At 30.5% G+C, this 20,142-nt stretch overlaps 1 protein-coding gene and 1 non-coding gene across 3 annotated transcripts; both read right to left on the bottom strand.

Moving 5' to 3' along the window:
• Positions 1-3,392: 3,392 nt before the first annotated feature.
• LOC112489656 (U12 minor spliceosomal RNA) lies at positions 3,393-3,551 on the bottom strand. The gene has a single exon (XR_003053952.2). It is a non-coding gene; the product is annotated as a U12 minor spliceosomal RNA (small nuclear RNA).
• On the bottom strand, positions 3,397-14,755 carry LOC107404087 (probable sulfate transporter 4.2). 2 transcript variants are annotated; one of them, XM_048469755.2, is made up of 17 exons: positions 14,322-14,755; positions 13,134-13,182; positions 12,352-12,553; positions 11,757-11,925; positions 10,370-10,435; positions 10,179-10,286; positions 9,689-9,796; positions 9,518-9,583; positions 8,548-8,608; positions 8,284-8,411; positions 7,952-7,993; positions 6,948-7,064; positions 6,548-6,599; positions 5,794-5,932; positions 5,557-5,645; positions 5,095-5,171; positions 3,397-4,988 (listed from the first exon to the last, which is right to left on the bottom strand). In XM_048469755.2, exons 1-17 carry the CDS (start codon positions 14,622-14,624, stop codon positions 4,674-4,676), a joined length of 2,091 nt encoding a protein of 696 aa, XP_048325712.2. In that variant the 5' UTR covers positions 14,625-14,755; the 3' UTR covers positions 3,397-4,673. The 2 variants fall into 2 exon arrangements, with proteins under 2 accessions (XP_048325712.2, XP_048325713.2); XM_048469756.2 differs by lacking the exon at positions 13,134-13,182 and having other exon boundaries at positions 14,322-14,522.
• Between the last annotated feature and the right edge of the window lie 5,387 nt (positions 14,756-20,142).

Genomic DNA, 20,142 nt, shown 5'->3' with positions numbered 1-20,142 from the left:
AAATAAAAATAATATTTTCTTCAAAAAATAAAATATTTTTTTAATATTTTCTTTAAAAAATAAAATATTGAAAAATATTTTTTAAATTAATATTAATATTAATTATTGAATTTATTCAATATGGAAAATATTAAGTAATTTTAAATTTTAAAACTTTTATAGATTTTATTATTAGGGTAATATGGTTTTGATATATACCTCTTTTTTCTTTTTTCTTTTTTTCTTTTTTAACTTATAAATTTTTAATATTTGAGGAAGTTTTATGTAATATTAAGAGATTAATTGTGAATATCAAATAGTTTAGGGGATTCTGTGTAACTTTTCCTAATATACATACTCTTTGTCAAGTACATGTGGTGGGATGTATATTAGAAATTATGTGTCATCTGCATATTATATATAGAGAGAGAAACAAATTTTTATATCGAGATCTTTTATATTAGTTTTTAAATTACTTTAAAAATTAAAATTTTAAAATACATTTAAAATTGATATAAATTTATCTAAAATTCAATTTATTTATATTTTAATATTTTATTAAATTCATGAATATATTTAATGTATTATTATATATACAATTATTTTTAAAAAGTTTGAAAGCACTTTTTGTGCTTTTAGGTAAAAAAAAAATAGATCTTCTGATTGTTTTTAATCTAGACGGCGGAAAACTATGGACCATTAACAGGTGAGAATAGATAATCTGAATAGAAATTTCCACACTATCCAGTTCACCATCATACGGCTGTTTCTACCGTTTTCTTCCATTAATGCACAGCACATCGAATTCATATCTAGACTCAAATAAATCTTCTCAAAACTCGACTCTGCAATTCTATGCGAACAGATGCGAGGGATTGAGCCGGCTTCCTGCCACTTATCCATCCCTTGGGTATAAGTTTGAAAGCACTTGCACACTTTATAAAGATGATATTGAAAGAAAGTTGTTAAAATTACAGCTGGTTGATCGACCAGTTTATCTTACAAAAGTCATTGCTCTTTTAGATTAACCTTACTTTTTTTTTGTATCTTTTTAATCATGACATAGAATCAAGATGATGCGGTCCTAAAGAAAAGAACGTAATGTAATCGATGCAATGTTCTGAGGATCCGTGAACCCAAAAAATAAAATAATAATAATAATAATAAAATTAATTCCCAAATAGTTACAAGATGTGGATTGACAGCATGTGCACGCTTCCCTCACTGAGAGTTAGAGGTTCATGCTCCTGCAATTTCAGCCTTTCTTTTCACACTCACAGTAGATATCATTTTAGATTAAGCAAGATAACGTGTCAGATTTTCATTGGTTTAGAATCGGAAAATTTGGAAGTAATTTCTTCCACTTCTCCTGAATTTTTGTTGTTTTGTGGAACGAGATAAATACAATACCTTAAGAATTGTACTATAGCTATTTGTTTTCAACAGGCACTAACCAATACCCTTTTCCATCAATGTTTCATTTGCTTGGCTTTAGTGCTGTAAGATATCTCCACCTAGCTACTTGTACGATGATTTATGAAATTATGAGTGCAAATAATATAATTTTCTTTTTGTTTGGAAATGAAAATAATATTGTCTCCAACATAATCTAAGTAAAACAAACTTATTAGATATTGTCTCCCAGATTTTCATTATGTTACCAAAATCTCTCTATTCAGCCAATATTTATATATATATATATATATATTACCAAAATCTCTCTCTCATTGATCAATCAATCACTTCATCTATTTATATAGGAATAGAAATGTGCTTCTGTATACATATTTTTCACATTCACACATACATAAATACATAGAAACTTTAGATATATATGTGCAAAGTCTTTGCATTATTGAACTTGGGTGAAGTTGGTTTGGTTTTTTAATTTAATTTGAAATAACTACTCAATCAAATTGATTTTGATGTTGAAATTTAATAAGTAAAAATTAAAAAAATTAAAAAAAAATCCCAACTTTACATGTACAACCATATAATTGCAATTGCATCTTATCCAATTTCCTGAAGAATGTTTTTGAGCCTATCACTTAGATTTTTTTCTTGTTGCATTCGTCTGACGGCTTAATCCCAATTAAATCAAAATGAAGAACCATCTAATTATTAATTGCTCACTAGAAGCTTTTTCTGTTTAATTTATTACTGTTTTATCATACAATAGTACTCCAAAATGATTTTCAGTGTTATAATCTTCGGATCAAATGGACATACATCCCACCAAAAATAAATAAACAAATAAACAAATAAATAGTAGTACTATTTGTAGCTAAGTACATGGGCCGATGAAAATGATGGTTCACAGACTCATTTGTACCACACCGACCTACCTCACTTGACTGAAAACAACAGCCGAAAATAGTGGTCCATTGTAAGGCACTGTTGGGCTTCTATTATCATGTGTCAAATCCAAACTTTTTTGAGACCAAGCACAGTAAAGGTTGACGGTGGGTAGTAGTTGTGAAAGTATATAACTCCAAACTTTTACATGCTCTGAATTAATGCGTTCCACATTCTCTGAAAGAATTTGTCTGATGATTTTCTCATCTTCTGTAAGATTATTATTCCAATTTGGCTTTATTAGTGAGAATTCTATTGAATAATTCATCCAAAAAAAAAAAAAAAAAGAGAATTCTATTGAATAAGCAAAACATGATATTTTTGGTTTTTATTATTTCATGCCATATATATTGTAAATGTTTCTATCCATGTGAAAGTAGATTAGGCCTAGTTCACATGCTGTATCCAATCATATTTGTTAAGTCCAAATATTGAAGGGCCACAAAGCCCAATAATACGGCTCTACTCAGTCCAGTTGGTTTGATTAGATTTAGCCCAAAAAAAGAAAAACAACAAAAATAATTTCGTTGGAGCCTTCTCCAACAAGAGAATCTAGTAGCAAAATTGTGATCTTCTATATATAAATAATCATTCTCATCAAAACAATTATTCCTAATTATCAAAAAACGAAAATCATATAAATCTAACTATAAATACTATCCCTTAAAAAGTTCTTTTTCATAAATCCTCTATTAAAAATTCTTTTTCATAAGTCCTTTATCAATCAATGTATATGTCGGATCTCAATTGAAGTTTTTGGCATATTTCCAAGTTGTTCTCGTGTTCTTGTAGGATAAGATAAATTAACCTTTTTAAGTAACCGTACCAGAATCTGGCACTGAAATCTAAAAAACCATAGGAATCAAGCCAATATAATAAGCAATTTTAGATGTGCAGTTCTGAATTATCAAAGATTTCAATCTTAATAATAGGAACATCATCATCTCTTGGCTGCGGTATTTAAGTTGGCCACCAGAAATAATAAATTAGCATATAACTATATAAATTAAACCCAAAGAAAGAAACCAAGACATAATAATTGGTGGGGGTCTTTGTGGGTGGGAGGCCCGCTCGAGCGAGTTCTGCGAAAGTAAGCAGCGTCAGCGCTCGGCCAGCCTATAACCCCTCCAAAAATTCGTGCGCACACTTATTTTTGTTGGCGCGGCGAGCGGCTCCCACCGCTCGCTTTGTTTTCCTTACTCATTAGTTTAAGGCAAGTTGTCCTGTTGTTAGCTTTCTTATATTTATAGCTGTTTCTTGTAAATGGTTTCTAACTCTTTTCGATGTGGGAGAATTCTATCATGGCCCGAGGGAAAATGCAAATGAAAATCGAAGGCCCAAGAAGAATTACCATTTTAATTTATTTACATAACATTTTTATTTTTTTATTTTTTTTTTATTTTGTTAGGAGATGTTGATTTTTCCCCCCTTTTATTTCAGTCGAGAAGAAACCATAGTGATGAGTTTTTATTTTTTATTTTTTTATTTTTTTGGATCAAAATAATTTAGGAAGAAATACACATATTTGAATATTTGAAAAAATATTAAGGGTTTAAAAAAAATTTCTTACTCAAATAACATGAACATGGACATGGTATGGTATTAAGTGTTTGTAACTTTTACAATATTAAGTTTTTAGTTTTTAATCATGCTTTTAGGTGTGACAACCAATAATTCATTTGAGAAATTTGGAAAGCTAAAATTTGAGATCTAAATATTCTCTATTGCATTTATTTAACAATTAATATACAACTTCTGATGTAACTAGGCAAGTTTTCTTTTTATAGACATAACTCCATAATTAAAATGAGTAGAATGAACAGGGAAAAAACTTATGCATAAAAGCTCAAGAACATAAAAAAGTATTATATTCTGTGCAAAATAAATAAACAAAAAGCTCTCACGAACATATCTAAATTTCACTCTTCGGCTATTATTAGTTTTTTCTTTTTCTTTTTTTTTTTTTTTGAAGAAGAAATTAGCAATGAAAATTCTCAGCATCCAATCCATAATGCACCTACCATAAAAATCAAGTTGCTGTTAGCCATGATCAACATAAACTCACATTTTTATTTGGTAGTAATACAAGAGAAGAAGGGGCATCCAAAAAATTGTATAAATAATAGCACTACAAAAGACATATTATAGTTGATCATGTTACATTTCTCTTATAACTTACATGCCCACTTCTTTTTTATTCATAATATGCCATTTTACAACAAGAAGCCCAATTTACATAAACACAATAAGTAAAGAATGGGATCACAGAATAAATGAAGTACAAGCACTGCCTTGCAAAAATACAGGCAACAATGCAGTTTGTGAAAGTCAAGCGCATTTCATGACTTTCGCAACAATAGTGGCTCTAACTGTGCCTCAGCTCCATCGGAAAATGGTGTTCGGTCACCAGACTCCAAACGGGAAATTGATGAGTCCTCTGCTCTTTGTTTCACTAATCTCTGTAAGAAATTCGGTTCGTCCTCATGTACATGATCAGCTGTCCTAGATGAATCTTTGATGCCCTGGACACGCTGAAGACAAACTTGAACGGCATCATGCACTCTCACAAAGTACCACTCCTTACCGATCATCTCAACAACACCTGATCTTGATAAGGTCAGCAGGACTTCGCGGTTAGGATTTGAAATTGCAATCTGCACCAAAAAAAAATAAAATATATATATATATATATATATATGATTATTAACACATATTCAACAACTTATGAAATATTGGAAACCTCATTAAGGGAAACCCAACCTGAATGTCTCGCAATTTGTATTCCATGTGTAAGTCTTTTAAAGCTTGAACAGCACTAGAGTCTATATATGTAACAGCTGAAAAGAAGATAAATTTGGAAAATAAGATACCTAACTCATAGCAGGAATAAATCACTGAAAGAAAAATAGAACAGAAAACACATTATATGCATAAACTACATCATTGTATAATCACATTCACACATCCACAGATTCATATAAGCTATATGCAGACATGCCTACTAAAATCGCAAAAATGCATGCCCTAGCTATTCTGAGAGTAAAGTTGGGGCAGAGAAGAAAAAATAAATCTCATGATTGTCACTAGCAACATTATTGATCTGTATAGAATAACTAAATTGAGGCATGGTATCAAACAACACAGTTTAGCAATATGTTTGTGTCAAATGCTCGTTATTATAAGTTAGAACCTTCTCAAAAGCACAGGATTAGTAAGACTTACGTGCCATCTCCAAAATAACGAAATAAATTCTTTCAACTTCTGGTCCACGTTTAGCAGATCTATCAACATCAACTTCATATTCACGCAATCTGTCAGAGAAAACCTGAATGATTTAGACATGTTCAATTGGAAAAATAGACGACTATGATGCAATAAAGAATAGCCCAGCTAATAAACTATAAAATAGGAGAGCCAGTACAAATGAATTTATCAATATGAAAAAGCATGAATTCTTACCTATCTTTTATGTAACTTATGTTTGCAAAATAAATAGGTGCATCAATCCGAACAATAACGATTCCATTGTATGTATATGCTTCTGGATATTGTTGGATGTTTCTGTATACAGTGGTGCCAGGAAGTCTCCCCAAGACAGCTGCATTATCCATCAGATAGTGAAATTAATAGATTCAGTTATTAGCATACCCAAATGAACCAAATCTACAACTCAAAAATATGACTATAAAAATTACACAACATGGTTTTTGTTTACCAAGCTCTAATAACAAATCCAGACCATATAGGACATTCGTAATTTGTAATTTGTCAGCCCAAGGAAGTGGTTGAGTTCTAAGTATAAAAAACATGATTATTGAAAATCATAGATGGCACTAGCAGAAGCCAAAAGAAGATTGAGCACCTACCATAAGGCTTTAATAGACGGGGCATCTAGACTATTACAACTGGTAAATAAGAATTAGAAAATGCATAGAGTCTTAACTAATGACAAGATTCTGAACATAGCAAAAGCAGAAGGATTGCAGCACTAATACAAAGGATAGTCATGACAATGAAGAAGACGAATTCAGAAGGATTGCAGCACTAATACAAAGGATAGTCATGACAATGAAGAAGACGAATTCAGACTTGCAACCTATTAAGGAACACTAAAGCAAAGCACCACAAAGCACATTATGTTGTAATATAGGTGCTGTGAAATTCAACCGATGCTGTAAATACACAGGCAATTTTGTCAATTGAGACTACTTACCAATATGAGGGTTTGCTGATTCATGGATCACGAAAGCAAGTGAAACACCAACCTACAATTTCGAAGAAATGTTAAAAAGAATAAGCTTCTTCAATTGAAATCAAGGATATTCGTTAACCTTGCATGTGCAACAACTGAATTACATAAAGCTGAAGCTGATAGGAAATCCAGCAATTCACATCGAGCAAACATACACTAAAACTGCTAATTTCTATTACAGGGATATCTACAAGGTCTTAACGATTTCCCACCCAACACAACTTCTGATAGTTCTGAATTCTATTGTCCTAGACTAACTTCTGTTGTTCATGGATGTCAATTAACATCAACAAAATACGAATACTCAAAATGCATGTTACATACATAACTCTCTCTAAATATAGCTGATTAAAGTACTCACCCCAACAAGGACACCAATCTCAATGCCAAGAAACAATGTTGTAGTGCTGGTGATGGCCCAGAGAAGAAAATCCTTTTTATCTACATGCCATAAAAAGATAGCTTCCTGATAATCCACCTGAAATTCAAAAGACGAAATAAGTTGCCGTTAGAATAATAGTGGTAAGCATTGAAATTTTCTATAAAATATAACAAAACACTATCCATTAATTTAGTGGGATGCATGCAACTAGAGCAATCATAAATTACAGTTTCTTTTCTCGACTATACAAAATCAATATGCCTAAATTTGCAGTCTAAATCTTTTAAAGCTTCACATCATTGATAAACAAGCTTTCTCCTCTCAACCCCCAACAAAGAAAAAGGAAAAGAAAACTTTGCATTACTACAGAATATTTGGCAAAGGCCAAAAGTTAAAGGAAGTTGATTCAGGATGGTTATAGAGCTACTAAACAAAAATAGATAGATCAGCCGTTAAGAATTCTTTTTCTTTTCTCGTTCAAGCAGGGATAAAGAAAAAAAGGCTTCTTTTTCTTCATATTTCCATTCAATTATACAATAAAATATGCAACCTTTTAAACGGACAAACAACTTGTATTCAACATCAATAAAATAGGAATGAAGAAATGATTGTCAAAATGGATGGTATTTGATGAAACAATTTTATATTGTTGCTTCCATCCTATCAATTAATTAGTTATGCAAGGGGGAATCAAATAATAAAAATAAAATGGAAATATATCCCTTGTAGGTTTAACCATCCCCTAAGAAGACCAAACCCAATAATCCAACCAAGCTTGAAACATGTATCTTGCATTCTTACAAATGATCATAGAAGAGTAACCCTATCACAAGCAGCCTGGAAGGAAGGACTCAGAAGGGTATGACCATATAGCTCTACTCAAATTTCCACTAATATATCTTCTTGCATGAAAATTTTAATGGCTAACATCGACAAAAACTAAAGATTAACATAACACCACATCTTGTGACTATGATACTCACCAAACTCATTACAGCGGATATTACAATAGCAGCGAGAGCACACTGAAAGAGAGAGACAACAAGCATCACGGTTAGCCTTCTTACAAATGTAAGTACCCAAAATTTGGAATTAAAAAAGTTGACGAAGACAAGGAGAATAAAATTTTGAACTAATAGTAAAGATTTCATCTTATGTTTTCTGAAATTTTGCAATTGGCCACAACAACACTTTGTAATATAAAGTTATAAACTAATGAGCAACAATGTAGTTTAAACCATGAACATTAAGAAATGGTTGCACGAGTATAAAATTTACATTCCTACTTGTTAAAGAAATAGATGTAGAAACAAACCTGAGGTATGTATTCAAATAGAGGAGTTAAAAATAGAAGGGCACAAGCCATTATGATTCCTGTAAAAATTCCAGATAAGCCTGTTTTTGCTCCACTTTCATTATTCACTGCAGATCTCGAAAAGGATCCTACAGCATACATTCAAAATAACATGAATCTACCTTTTTTATATGATGATCACTCCAAATAACATGTATCTGTGAAATACAAAATTTAGTAAAATACGCAATGAACACAGCTCTTAGAACCTTACAGAAATCTCACCTGTTGTAGGGTATGCCGAAAAAAATGAACCAAAAATATTGGCAACACCAAGACCGAACAACTGTATAAATAAACAAATAGAAGCTCGTTATTAAGGTTTTGTGCCCACTATGATTTTATTGAACCACATGAAAATATCCTTCGTTAATACTTAATTCCTATTTCTGGACCATAAAGTTTTTCAATCTCTTGAAGCTATAGTGACTATTATGTTTCATAGTAACACAGAGACCAAACAATAGCAACCTCCAAAAATTGAGAAATAAGTATTAGTTAATCTAGTGAAAACTTTGATCCTGCTTTTAAGCAGAAACAGCTGATTATCTGAGCTCATTATGGTATCAAAAGAAACTTCAAATACCCACAAAATGAGCACAAGGTTTTTGACATCCTAAGCCTATGAGGCACAAATTTTAGCATCCTAATTTCCATGTAGATATTATTTTCGAAAAGCTTATGCTTTTACCAGCAAGGTGTAAAATAGTGTGTTTTAACACTCCACCATGTGTGGGTCTTCTTGTGTGGATAGTGTACCTACTTTCGAGTCAGATGTTTGATCCCAACACATGGACAGGGGAGACCTAAATGTTGTCTGTACCACCTATCCATATCCAACATGGAACAAGAAATGATTTTTCAGCAGTCACAGAAGCAGAGATTTAAAAAAAACAGCTACATCTCTTATACCATTCTTAACTTACATCAATTCTGAAAGATCAAGTTGTTAGGACGTGCACCTAACTATTTATATCAAGTTGATACGATGAACACTAAACAAACAGATATACCAACAAGATTGAAAACAATACAAAGATTCTAGAAATGGGAAGATAAGATAGATGATTAAAAAAAAGGGGAAAATGGGGAAGAATGATCATTTACATTTCAAGAGTCAAAAATGTCATGCATGCTCAACACTCATAGAGGCAGTCATTAAAATTTGGTGACCATAGCATGTTTAATTCCATACCTCTTGATTTGAGTCTAACTCATACCCATTCTTCGCTGCTAGAGCCTTGGCAATACCCACAGATTCCTAATGTTCAAAATTTGGTGCAATGGTGTCATAGGACTAATAATCACAATTTTTTTTAATTAAAAAAAACCCAAAAATTGTAGTAATTTAAATAACTTTTCTTACCAATATAGCTACACCAGTAATGAGAAATGCAGTTGGAATTAAAGACCGAAAATATTCGAAGCCTTTAGGAATAGAAAATTTTGGAAAGCCCTGAGGTATGTCTCCGACCTAAAACAGTAACCAGTATGCTTCATCAGTTCCTATTAATAAGTATTGCCCCCAAGTCTAGAAGTTATCTTTTTAAAAGAAAAAAGAGTATGCAAACTATAATATAATCGTCACTTTCAGTATGATAGGAAATACCATTTTGTTTTAAACTCAATGAAAAACCATGTTAAGAGAATAATGAGAGTTTCTCTAGAATTTTTGGAAGACATTATTTATACCATATAAGGATAGGATTTTAGTTTAGGCACATAACTGCTGTTATGCTGATAGAACAAATATCTTTCTTCCATATTATTCTCATAAAATTAGTGAAGCAGCATTTTGATGACTAGTAAGGTAAAATACCCACAAATGAAAGTGACTCAAAGTACATCGTTCTCACCAATGATATTGAAGATGGATGAAATATTTTCACAATAGTTGTGCCCAAAACAACTGCAGTGAGGGGACCTGCCGCTCTAAGGAATCGTAATTGCTTCCTTGATTTTCCCTATATGTGGATCAACAAAATTATAACCATAATATTGATGAACAGTAATATATTTCATCAGAAAGCAAAGAATGGACTAATACCAAGTGTTTCATGATCAAGAGTATCGCAAGAAAGGCTGATCCCATTACAAAAGGAGGCCAGGAAAACTACAAAAGGAAAAACCTCCTGTTAAAAAAAAGAATGGATAAGTGCAAGCACAAGGCAAGACACATTAAATGATATACATATACCAAGTAGATGAACATATGCAGGGTGATTCAAATGTCATTATAAAGAAAAAAAGGACCAAATGGCCAAAAACCAAACGATCAACCTGAATACCAATATGCTGTATGGTTTGATAACCATCAAGATCAATGCAGCCAGTATTTACAATGGTAATGATGCAAAAATAATCGCAAAGCAAATCTTTTGTTGCCACTTATTCCAAAAGCTTTAGCCAATTAGAAGAATGCTCAACTAGCATATCATGTTAATAGCAGTAGTCCTGGTAGTAGATAGCCGTTTTAACAGAAAAATTGAACATTTCAATTGTAAAAGCTAAAAACCTTCTCTTTTCCATCTCCCACTAGAAGTCTGTCTTTCACATTGGAATTTACAAATCTACAGAGAGTCCAGTTTGTCAAAGTGATATAAACAATGGTACCAAGCAACACAAGTTTGCCTCTCTTCTAACTTTTGCTTGAGGCATATGGCTAGCAAGTGATAGTATGCAATCTTAGGAATAAGCACTAACATGATCAAAATTATTCTTTCAAAAATCAATCTCTATTGATTTGAACATTGAAACAAGGTATGAAGCAACCTGAATTAGAACCTTGCAACCTCAACTTTATGGCAAGCCATTAATTAACTGAAAAATACTTTGCCTCTAATTAGTGTACTTTCATAAAGAAGTAAGTTTTCATATGCATTTGCAAACAGAAAAAATTCAAGCAAAAAATATATATATATATACACTGAAAGTAAAAGATTACAAAATCATTCCCTTAGGGGAGTGATTTTGAAAATCAGCTCAAAATGCGGCAGAATTTATTATATTTATGTACTTTAAAAGATACTATTCAACTATTCCTTTACACCCTAGCTTACAGAAACACCTGAAATACCAGAAATCATCTCCTATTATCCACCAAGTAAAGACCTATACTATGTCAAAATCACTTCAACAGCCCACTAATATAGCTAGTTAACCACATAAAGCCATAGATAAAGCTATAATGCATGACATGTGAAGAAGATACTTGCATAAAGATTATAACTGTTGACTAGGGAAGTACATGCAGATTGGAAACCAGAAATCAAGTTTGCATCAAGAAGAACAAGCATATACTAAATGTTCGTTTTAATTCCAAAATCCAGATTATCAGGTCATAATGTACACAAGAAAATTATAGATTGATCGTAGAAAAGAAGAACATTGATAATACTATTGCTAGTAAAGGGTTGAAAATTATAGAGTTATACCCCATCTGCTCCAGCTATAATGCTTTTAACCAATGGCACAATCTTGCTACTCCGTACTATGCTATATCCCAAAAAGTATTTTGCTTGTGATAAAGCAATTACAATGGCTGAAGCAGATGTAAAGCCAGAAATCACAGAGTGACTGATAAAACGAATAAGCCATCCGAGCCTGGAAATACAGAGACTATTTAGGTAAAACTCAAAGAAAATAATCATGATGGTCATTCACATACAAACACATGAAAAAATCATTAGTTAGAATGGACAATCTAAATACTAATTGGTTGGATTACAACTAATGCTACCGTAATAACTTATATAATGTTCCAACTCTCTAATAACACAGCTCTATGCTCTAAACTTCCTACATTTGGGAGAAAATACTTTCTTTATGAAAATCATGGCTAGTATGAGCTAAAATCCTTAACAAATTCTAATGAATTATAGAATTTGGGCTTTTTGCAGAAGTTACATGTCAATTTACACATTTTGGATAGAGTATTGGCTATTCATACCTTCTCTAGACTCTAGCTGTCTAACAAAGAATGCATTTAAGAATGATCCGTAAATGCACATAATTATAGATGTAGATTACCTTAAGAGCCCCATGATGCATTCCAATATCCCAACCATGAGTGCCAATAAGATTGCCATTTCTGTATATAATGGATCAGAGGAATCAACAATTCTGCTTAGGACATTAGAGACCAGAAGAGAAACCAATGCTACAGGACCAACAGCAAGTTGACGAGATGATCCAAATATAGCGTAGACAAACAAAGGCACACAACCAGAGTCTGCCATTAGAAATAAATGTAAGGAATCCAGTTAAGATAAGACAAAAATTTAGAAGGTCATAGCAAAAACATTGATTTATGTAAATTCCCAAAAACAAAAACAAAATATATATATATATATATATATATATAAGATTAGTAACGATTTAACTACCATATACAATCAATTCACCAAGGCTATGTTTCATCATAATGGGATCATTACTAATCAGTTTGACATTAATAGACCCAACAAATGTAAATAAAGATGAGAATAAATGACAGCTAAGAAAACTCAGAACCCAGTGACACATATTTTTTAAATTGTAGTTAGAAAGAAGTCCAAAACTGTCAGTTATTGAAAGGATTTGTTTTCAAAATCTTATCTCCATTTCTATTAGGAGAGGTTGTAAGGCCAGAGAAAATATCCAATTGTTATCATTGCACTTTTACACTAAGACCAAGAAACAATGAACCATGAAAATTTTCCTTCGTATAAGACATAAATGTTAAAGAAATGCATGACTGTTTTCCTTCAATAATAAGTATGAATGGAATCTATAAGTTTTTATTTACTGGATACTTCAAGGTGAAAACTTACAAAGTCCATATATTGGTTCAAGTCCAGCTAATTTTGCATAAGACATTGCCTGGCAATTCAGAAAAAAGAAAAAAAAAAAGAAAAGAAGAAGTCAACAATAGAACTTACAGTGATTAGATGCAATTTGAATATTTTACTAAACTAATATCATACCAGTAAAGAAACAATAACACCTAGACATGACATACTCCGAGTCCACCACTCAATATGGATCACTCATAACCCCAGCTGACACAGTTTTTTTTTTTTTTTTTCTTTTTAATAAAATAAAATTGCAATATACAAGTTTACATGACTGAAGTGCATGAACAAAAACTTGTAATTTACAAGCACACACGCTCCAAGCTGTGCACATGGATATATCTCCAATCACCAATTACGAAACCAATAATCCATATCTGACTGATTCTGCATTCTAGAATGGTTGATGTCCTATTGAGTAAAAATATATCAAATCCATCAAAAAAGTTTAGGTGAATGCTATTAGCTTTCACTGATTTCAAATACTCAATAACTTCATGAACATAAGAGGTAGAGAAATCCGTCAAATCATCAATAGTTAAATCTTGATCAAATTACAGAAAATAATAAGCATCAAATAAACAGGGGAACTTGCAACCATGGCAAACACGCACATATTGACAGCTCGAATTAAAATTCCACCGTGTTTGGTTGCAGAGAAAATAAGGAAAAATGAGGAATAGAAATTCATTAGCAATATCAATATTTAGAAAAAAAATCTCAAATATGTGATATATCCCAAAAACGCTAAAATATATATATTAAAAAAAAAATTAGCTCCAAATGACCTTTAAATCAATAATTATACTTGTGTCAATTGAGTCGGTTATATTTTGGAAACCAAAAACAACATAATATAGTGAAATGTTTTGTTCCGCTTTCTAATCTCATTTTTTTCTCAGCAACCAAGCAAGAAAAGGAAAGCTGAGAAAGATTAGAAAGAAGAAATCAAATAAAACAATCGGAAACAGAGAAAACAAAGAGCCAAAATAAAGAAACTCAACTCCTATTCACTCGTAAACAACGACTTGGCGAAATTGTGTTAACTTTATCAAATTCAAATTTACGTTTGTTTTTTTTTCCATTTTCTCAGCAACCAAACAAAAACCAGAAAAAAAAAATCGCTTACGAATAAATTCGTATATATATATATATGTATAAGTTAACCTGAGGAACAAGCATGACACCAACGGTGACACCGGCCATGAGATCGACCTGGAAATACTCGCGCCATTTATACGTCCGAACCCAACGGAAACAAGGAAGGAAGAGCTCGAGCCACTCCAACCAGGTCATGCGGTGGAGCTTCGAAATCCACCTGGAGAAGAAAGCACCGGCGACGGAGCTCGTAGTCGACGACGTCGTACTCGGGTGCTGCAACGGTATGATCTTGACGGGTCGGGTTGAGGTCGGCATGGAGGATCCGTCTTGGAAATCCGAATTGCTCGGGGATGCGTACGTTATCTCCATGCGCACCGCCGGAGCATTGGATCATAATACTCAAGAGAGGACCCCAAAAACCAGGAAAAGCGCTGAGCACCTCTCTTCTCCTGCTCTTCCACCCGGTTGCACGCTTTTGGTGGTCCACTTCTACGTAATTTTAAAAAAGCAAGAAATATAAATAAATAAATAAAATAAAAATCGAAACGTGACGGAATGTTATCTTTGTTTCTTTTATTATTATTATTATTATTTTCCTTTTTTGACCAAAATATTATAAAATTACCGATTTTGGTTTTTTTTTTTTAATATTATCGTATTTCGTATTTTAAATAAATAGGAAAAATAAAGCAAGAGCATAAATGAATTAATAATTCAGCTACACTTGCGTTTTGAGAAAGAGACGCCAAGCTCCTTTGAATTTATATTATTTGTTCTCTTTTTTTTGTTTTTTTGTTTTTTGGGTGTTGTATTTGTTATTCCATTTCTTTATTAGTTGCTTTTAATTATTAAAAATCTTATTAATAACAAATGTTTCCTTTTTCTGCTTTGTCCTTTTGTGTATCATGAGCATTTATTCTTTATTCTTGTATTTTTTTTTTTTTTTGAAAAGCATTTATGACTTTAGTCAATTTATAAGTTGAAGCATTACTTTTGAAGTAAGGAAAATAAGTTAGAAGCTAAAAAAACTAAAAAGGTATTTCATTCACTTTGCCTCAACAATTTCAACATTAAAGTTCTGTTTAGAGCATGGAAATTATTATATTTATTTAATTCAATTATATTGTTAGACTGAAAAATGGGAAATTAAAGAAGTAAATGAAAAATTATAAAAATAAGACTAAATTGTACAAATTATAATTTAAAGGTCTTAAGGATTTTATTTTTCTTTTTTGTTCTTTTTGGGCGAAATTATCAGTAAAAACCAAAAGTAAAAGTTTTTGAAATCATGACCATGACTAAATGTTATCTCATTTGTTTGTTTTGACTCCAATTTTCAAAATTTTACCAAAAAATACTTCAACTTTCACACGATTAAAAACATATCGTTAACAGACCGATACTGTTAAATCCTTTTTTTTTAATATAGAACTCCCCTATCATTGCATAAAAATTTAATAAATTTGACCTTTTTGTTTTGATAAATATTTTTTTCATTAATAATAATTTTCTCTCTATTTTACAGTTTGTAATTATAAATAAAAGTGATTTATCAAATTGTTTTAGAATACCATTTATATCCAATTTAATATGTGATCAAAATATATAATTAAATAATACTCACATCTATAGCTTTTTAAAATATAACAAAGCTTTTTATCAATATATATATATATATATATAATAGACTGAAATTTCCATCTTGGGTAAAATGGTACGTAGGACGGTGTACTTTGCGTGCGAGTTAGAAATTTCCGAAAAAAGAGAGAAATTTCTTGGCAGCCAACATTATTGAAGCAAAGAACTATAATTAGTTAATTTATTTATTTATTTTCACATGCAAATCCAAACGAAAACATAAATATAAAGAATCCTAAGCAAATCATGACAAATGATAGATTTTAGGGTTTATATATTCAAAAAATTGAATGATTAATAATAGAAATTAATTGAATCAATTGGGCAACATGGTAAAAGTAATAAAATATGAAACCAATTCGCAAATGAATGTGGATGCGTTTATGGGAACTTTCAATTGGCCAACCAAAAAAGCATTGCTTTTGGCATCTGGTTCTGCGTTCTTATCAGTCCACGTGGACAACTCGGTGATGTGGGCCCCAATCACTTAATAATTTATTATATCTGTCTGGCATTCTCGTAACTCAAATGTTGTACGAAATTTTATTAATATCATATTTTCTTTTTTTTATTTATTTAACCAAAAAATAAAAAATAGAAAATCTTAAAATCCTAGTAAGGTTCTCTTTGGTAAAGAAAATATTTGTATTTCTTAAAAAATAAAAAAAGTAAAAGAAAAGAAAACATTTTATACTTGGTCATATTGGGCTTCTTAATTATGTTGTTCGACTTAAACTCAATTAGAATATTTTATCCAAACTTACATATAATCAAGTGATAACTAAATAATATATGCCGTCTCAAATTGCCTAATAAAATATTTTTTAAAAGTATATATGAAAATTATCCTGAATAAAATTTTACAATGATTATATATACCGGAAAATGTTATTTACATTTGCATAACTATAGGTAATTATATACAGCAATATAAATATAAAAACATATATACACTTTTAAAATAAAGTTATAGATTCAACAAAATAATTATTAAAATTTAATTGTAAATGCTTTATGGTATCAAATCACTCTTGCAATATTCTTGGGATATTTCAAAAAAACTGTTGTTCTCACTAAAAATAATCCTAGTTGAAATCTTTATACTTTCAATAATAATAGTAATAATAATAATAAAAACTTGTAATAATGGTCGTATTTCCTTTTCTTATTTTATTTTTATTGGAGCTAGTCGTATGCATAATGGTCGTATTATATTAGCAGTTTACTTAATTGATAATCAAGCACAATAAAAATGATTAATTTGATAATTTAATTGTGTAGGTTTTTTACAAAATAAATAGAAATACAAAATTTATAAATGCAAAGTTTCCTCGTCGGTATCCCAGGATCTCTTGAAGTGTATCTCCTATTATTCTCACACACTTCACAATCACCAACGATTGAAAATTTTGTTTTATGTTTATAATATATGATTTATAGACAATTATTTTCTCTTCAACAAAAGTGTGGTAATTTGCCTTTAATGCTCCAGTGAAAAAAATGGTAATTAAAATTTAACTAATAATAATGTTACAAGTAGTGGTAATTAGAACATTACCAAATAATTCTTCAAAAATAAAAATAAAAATATTTTTTATTTAATAGAGAGTATTTTTAAACATAAAAAATATAATTTTAAAATCTTCTCCAATACTGTTTTTTATATCTAACTTTTTATTTTTATTTTTTCAATAAATATTTATTATTATGTTTATTTACTTTCTTTTTTATTTTTTATTTTTTAACAATGAATAATAATTAAAATATATTAATATAATATAGTGGTTTTGAGATTTGATAAGCATTAAATAATATTAATATAATATTAAATATAAAAAGTGTTTTTAGCTTTCCAAATTAGCGATTTGTATTTTAAAAAGCCAAATTACAAAGTGGATTAGAATTTTTTTAAAAAATTAACTCTTTAAAATAAAAAACATATGATAAAAACCCCATTGAAAATGCTCTTAGAAGTTAAAGTATTATAATTAGTACCAATCAAAATCAAAATTAATTATTATTATTACTATTATTATAAGTACCACTATATATCTGTGAAATGCAAAAGTAATTTTTTCTATTGCTTGAAATCTACTAAAACATCAAAACTTGAAACAGTGTCCCCAATTCTTAGGTCGACTAAGGTAAATTCTTGGTTCTTTTATTTTCTTTTATCAATATCTAGCTTTTCTTTCAATTTTTTGATTTGCATTGCCATATATTGTCTTATAAGTTTTTATTTTTGTTTTCTTTTTACTTTTCTTTTAATACTTAGAAGTGTATTTTTTTAATATATTAGTTTTTTGTTTTATTTTGTTTTTATGTTGTTTCATGTGTATCAAAATATTGTAGAGAATCAGATGCCAACAACAAAAGAAGATATGTCTAATATGACTGATGAAGATTATGAGGATGGACAAGAGATACAAAAGAACTTAGATTGCAATGAGATTATAGAAGCACCTAAAGTTAGGATGTGTTTTGACTCATTGGAGAACCTCTTTTTATATTATAAAAAAACAAGAAGGTTTCGGAATTACAAGGAAATTAACCCACTCAAATGATAAGTTTGTTTGTTTTTTTTTATTCTCGAACAGGAAATTAAGGATTGAAAAACAAAATTACCTTATTCCAAATCCATTGACAAGAATAGAGTGCAAAGCCAAGCTTAATGCTACTGTATTTGGAGATGGGAAATAAAACATCAATTCCATTGTACTTGAGTATAATCATGATTAGAGTCCTCAAAAGTCAAGATTTATTCATGTAATGGGGAAATAAGCAAAGGTGCACAAAGAAGACTTGAATTGAATGATCGAGCTGGAATTGGTGTGGCAAAGAACTTCCAATCATTTGTTGTAGAAGCCAGTGATCATGATAATGTTCCATTATTGGAGAAAGATTGTAGAAATTATATTGATAAGAGATGAAGATTACAATTTGGTGTTGGAGATGCTGAAGAGATTCATAATTTTTGTTCCAATGCAAGTGCAAAACTCAAGCTTTTTCTATATGATGGATATGGATGATAAACCTTGAATTAGAAATTTATTTTGGGCAGCTGCAAGGAGTAGGACAACATATAAAGAATTTGGTGATGTGGTTACATTTGACACAACATACTTGACAAATAAATAAACATACCCTTGCACATTTTGTAGGTATGAACCACCAGGGACAGTCAATTTTATTTGAATATGGATTATTATCAAATGAGGATACTGCTACATTTATTTGGTTATTTGGGACATGACTAGCATGTATATCTGGATATGCACCAAAGGCCATAATAATAGACTAAGATAAATCGATGAAAAATGCAATTGAGGTTGTCTTTCCTAACATTAAGCACCGTTGGTGTCAATGGCTTGTAATGAAAAAAACAGATACCAGAAAAGCTAAGGAGTTATATAATGTATGAGCAGATTAAAAATATCTTGCATAATTTTGTCTATGATTCGTTGGAAAAAGAAGAATTTGAAAAGAAATGGGGTCAATTTATTAATCAGTTCAATATTCATGGTAATATTTGGTTGGGTAATTTGTTTAAAGAGAGACATCGATGGATTCCTGCTTTTGCAAAGGACACATTTTGGGTTGGCATGTTAACACGACACAGTGAAAGTATGAATGCATTCTTTGATGACTATATATGTAAACTTAAAGACAACATTGAAGCAATTCCTTGAGCAATATGATAATGCTTTGAGAAGTAAGGTTGAAAAGGAACTTCATGCCAACTTTTAATCTTTTGGTACTTGGGTTCCATGTCTAACACTTTTTAAAATAGAAAAGCAATTTTAAAGTGTACATACTAATTCAAAATTTAAAGAATTTCGAAAGGAGTTGACTAGGAAGTTATATTGTGAAGTTTTTTGTGTTGATGAAATACATGGTTTGTTTAATATGGTTGAGATTATTTTTATTGAATACATAAGTAAAGAAGCTCATTTCACTGTTTGTTGGGATAAAGAGAAGTATGATATTAAATATGCTTGTTGATTGTTTACACTTAAAAGGCAGTTCTATCAAACTACAGTCAAATAAGTTTAAGAAAAAGTATATTTTTAGCATGGTGGAGGAAAGATATCAAAAGTTCTCGTACAAAAGTTAACGTTGCTTATGATTATTGAAAAGGTGACCATGAAGCTTAACATTATCATAAGTTACAAAAGAAGTTAGATGACGTTGCTAATTCAGCTGTTATTTCTAATGAAAATTGTGCAATGTTATTGAATACGATAGATGA

Source organism: Ziziphus jujuba, chromosome 8, assembly GCF_031755915.1.
Source record: "Ziziphus jujuba cultivar Dongzao chromosome 8, ASM3175591v1".
Taxonomy (NCBI): domain Eukaryota; kingdom Viridiplantae; phylum Streptophyta; class Magnoliopsida; order Rosales; family Rhamnaceae; genus Ziziphus; species Ziziphus jujuba.
This window is presented reverse-complemented; position numbering and strand designations above follow the sequence as displayed.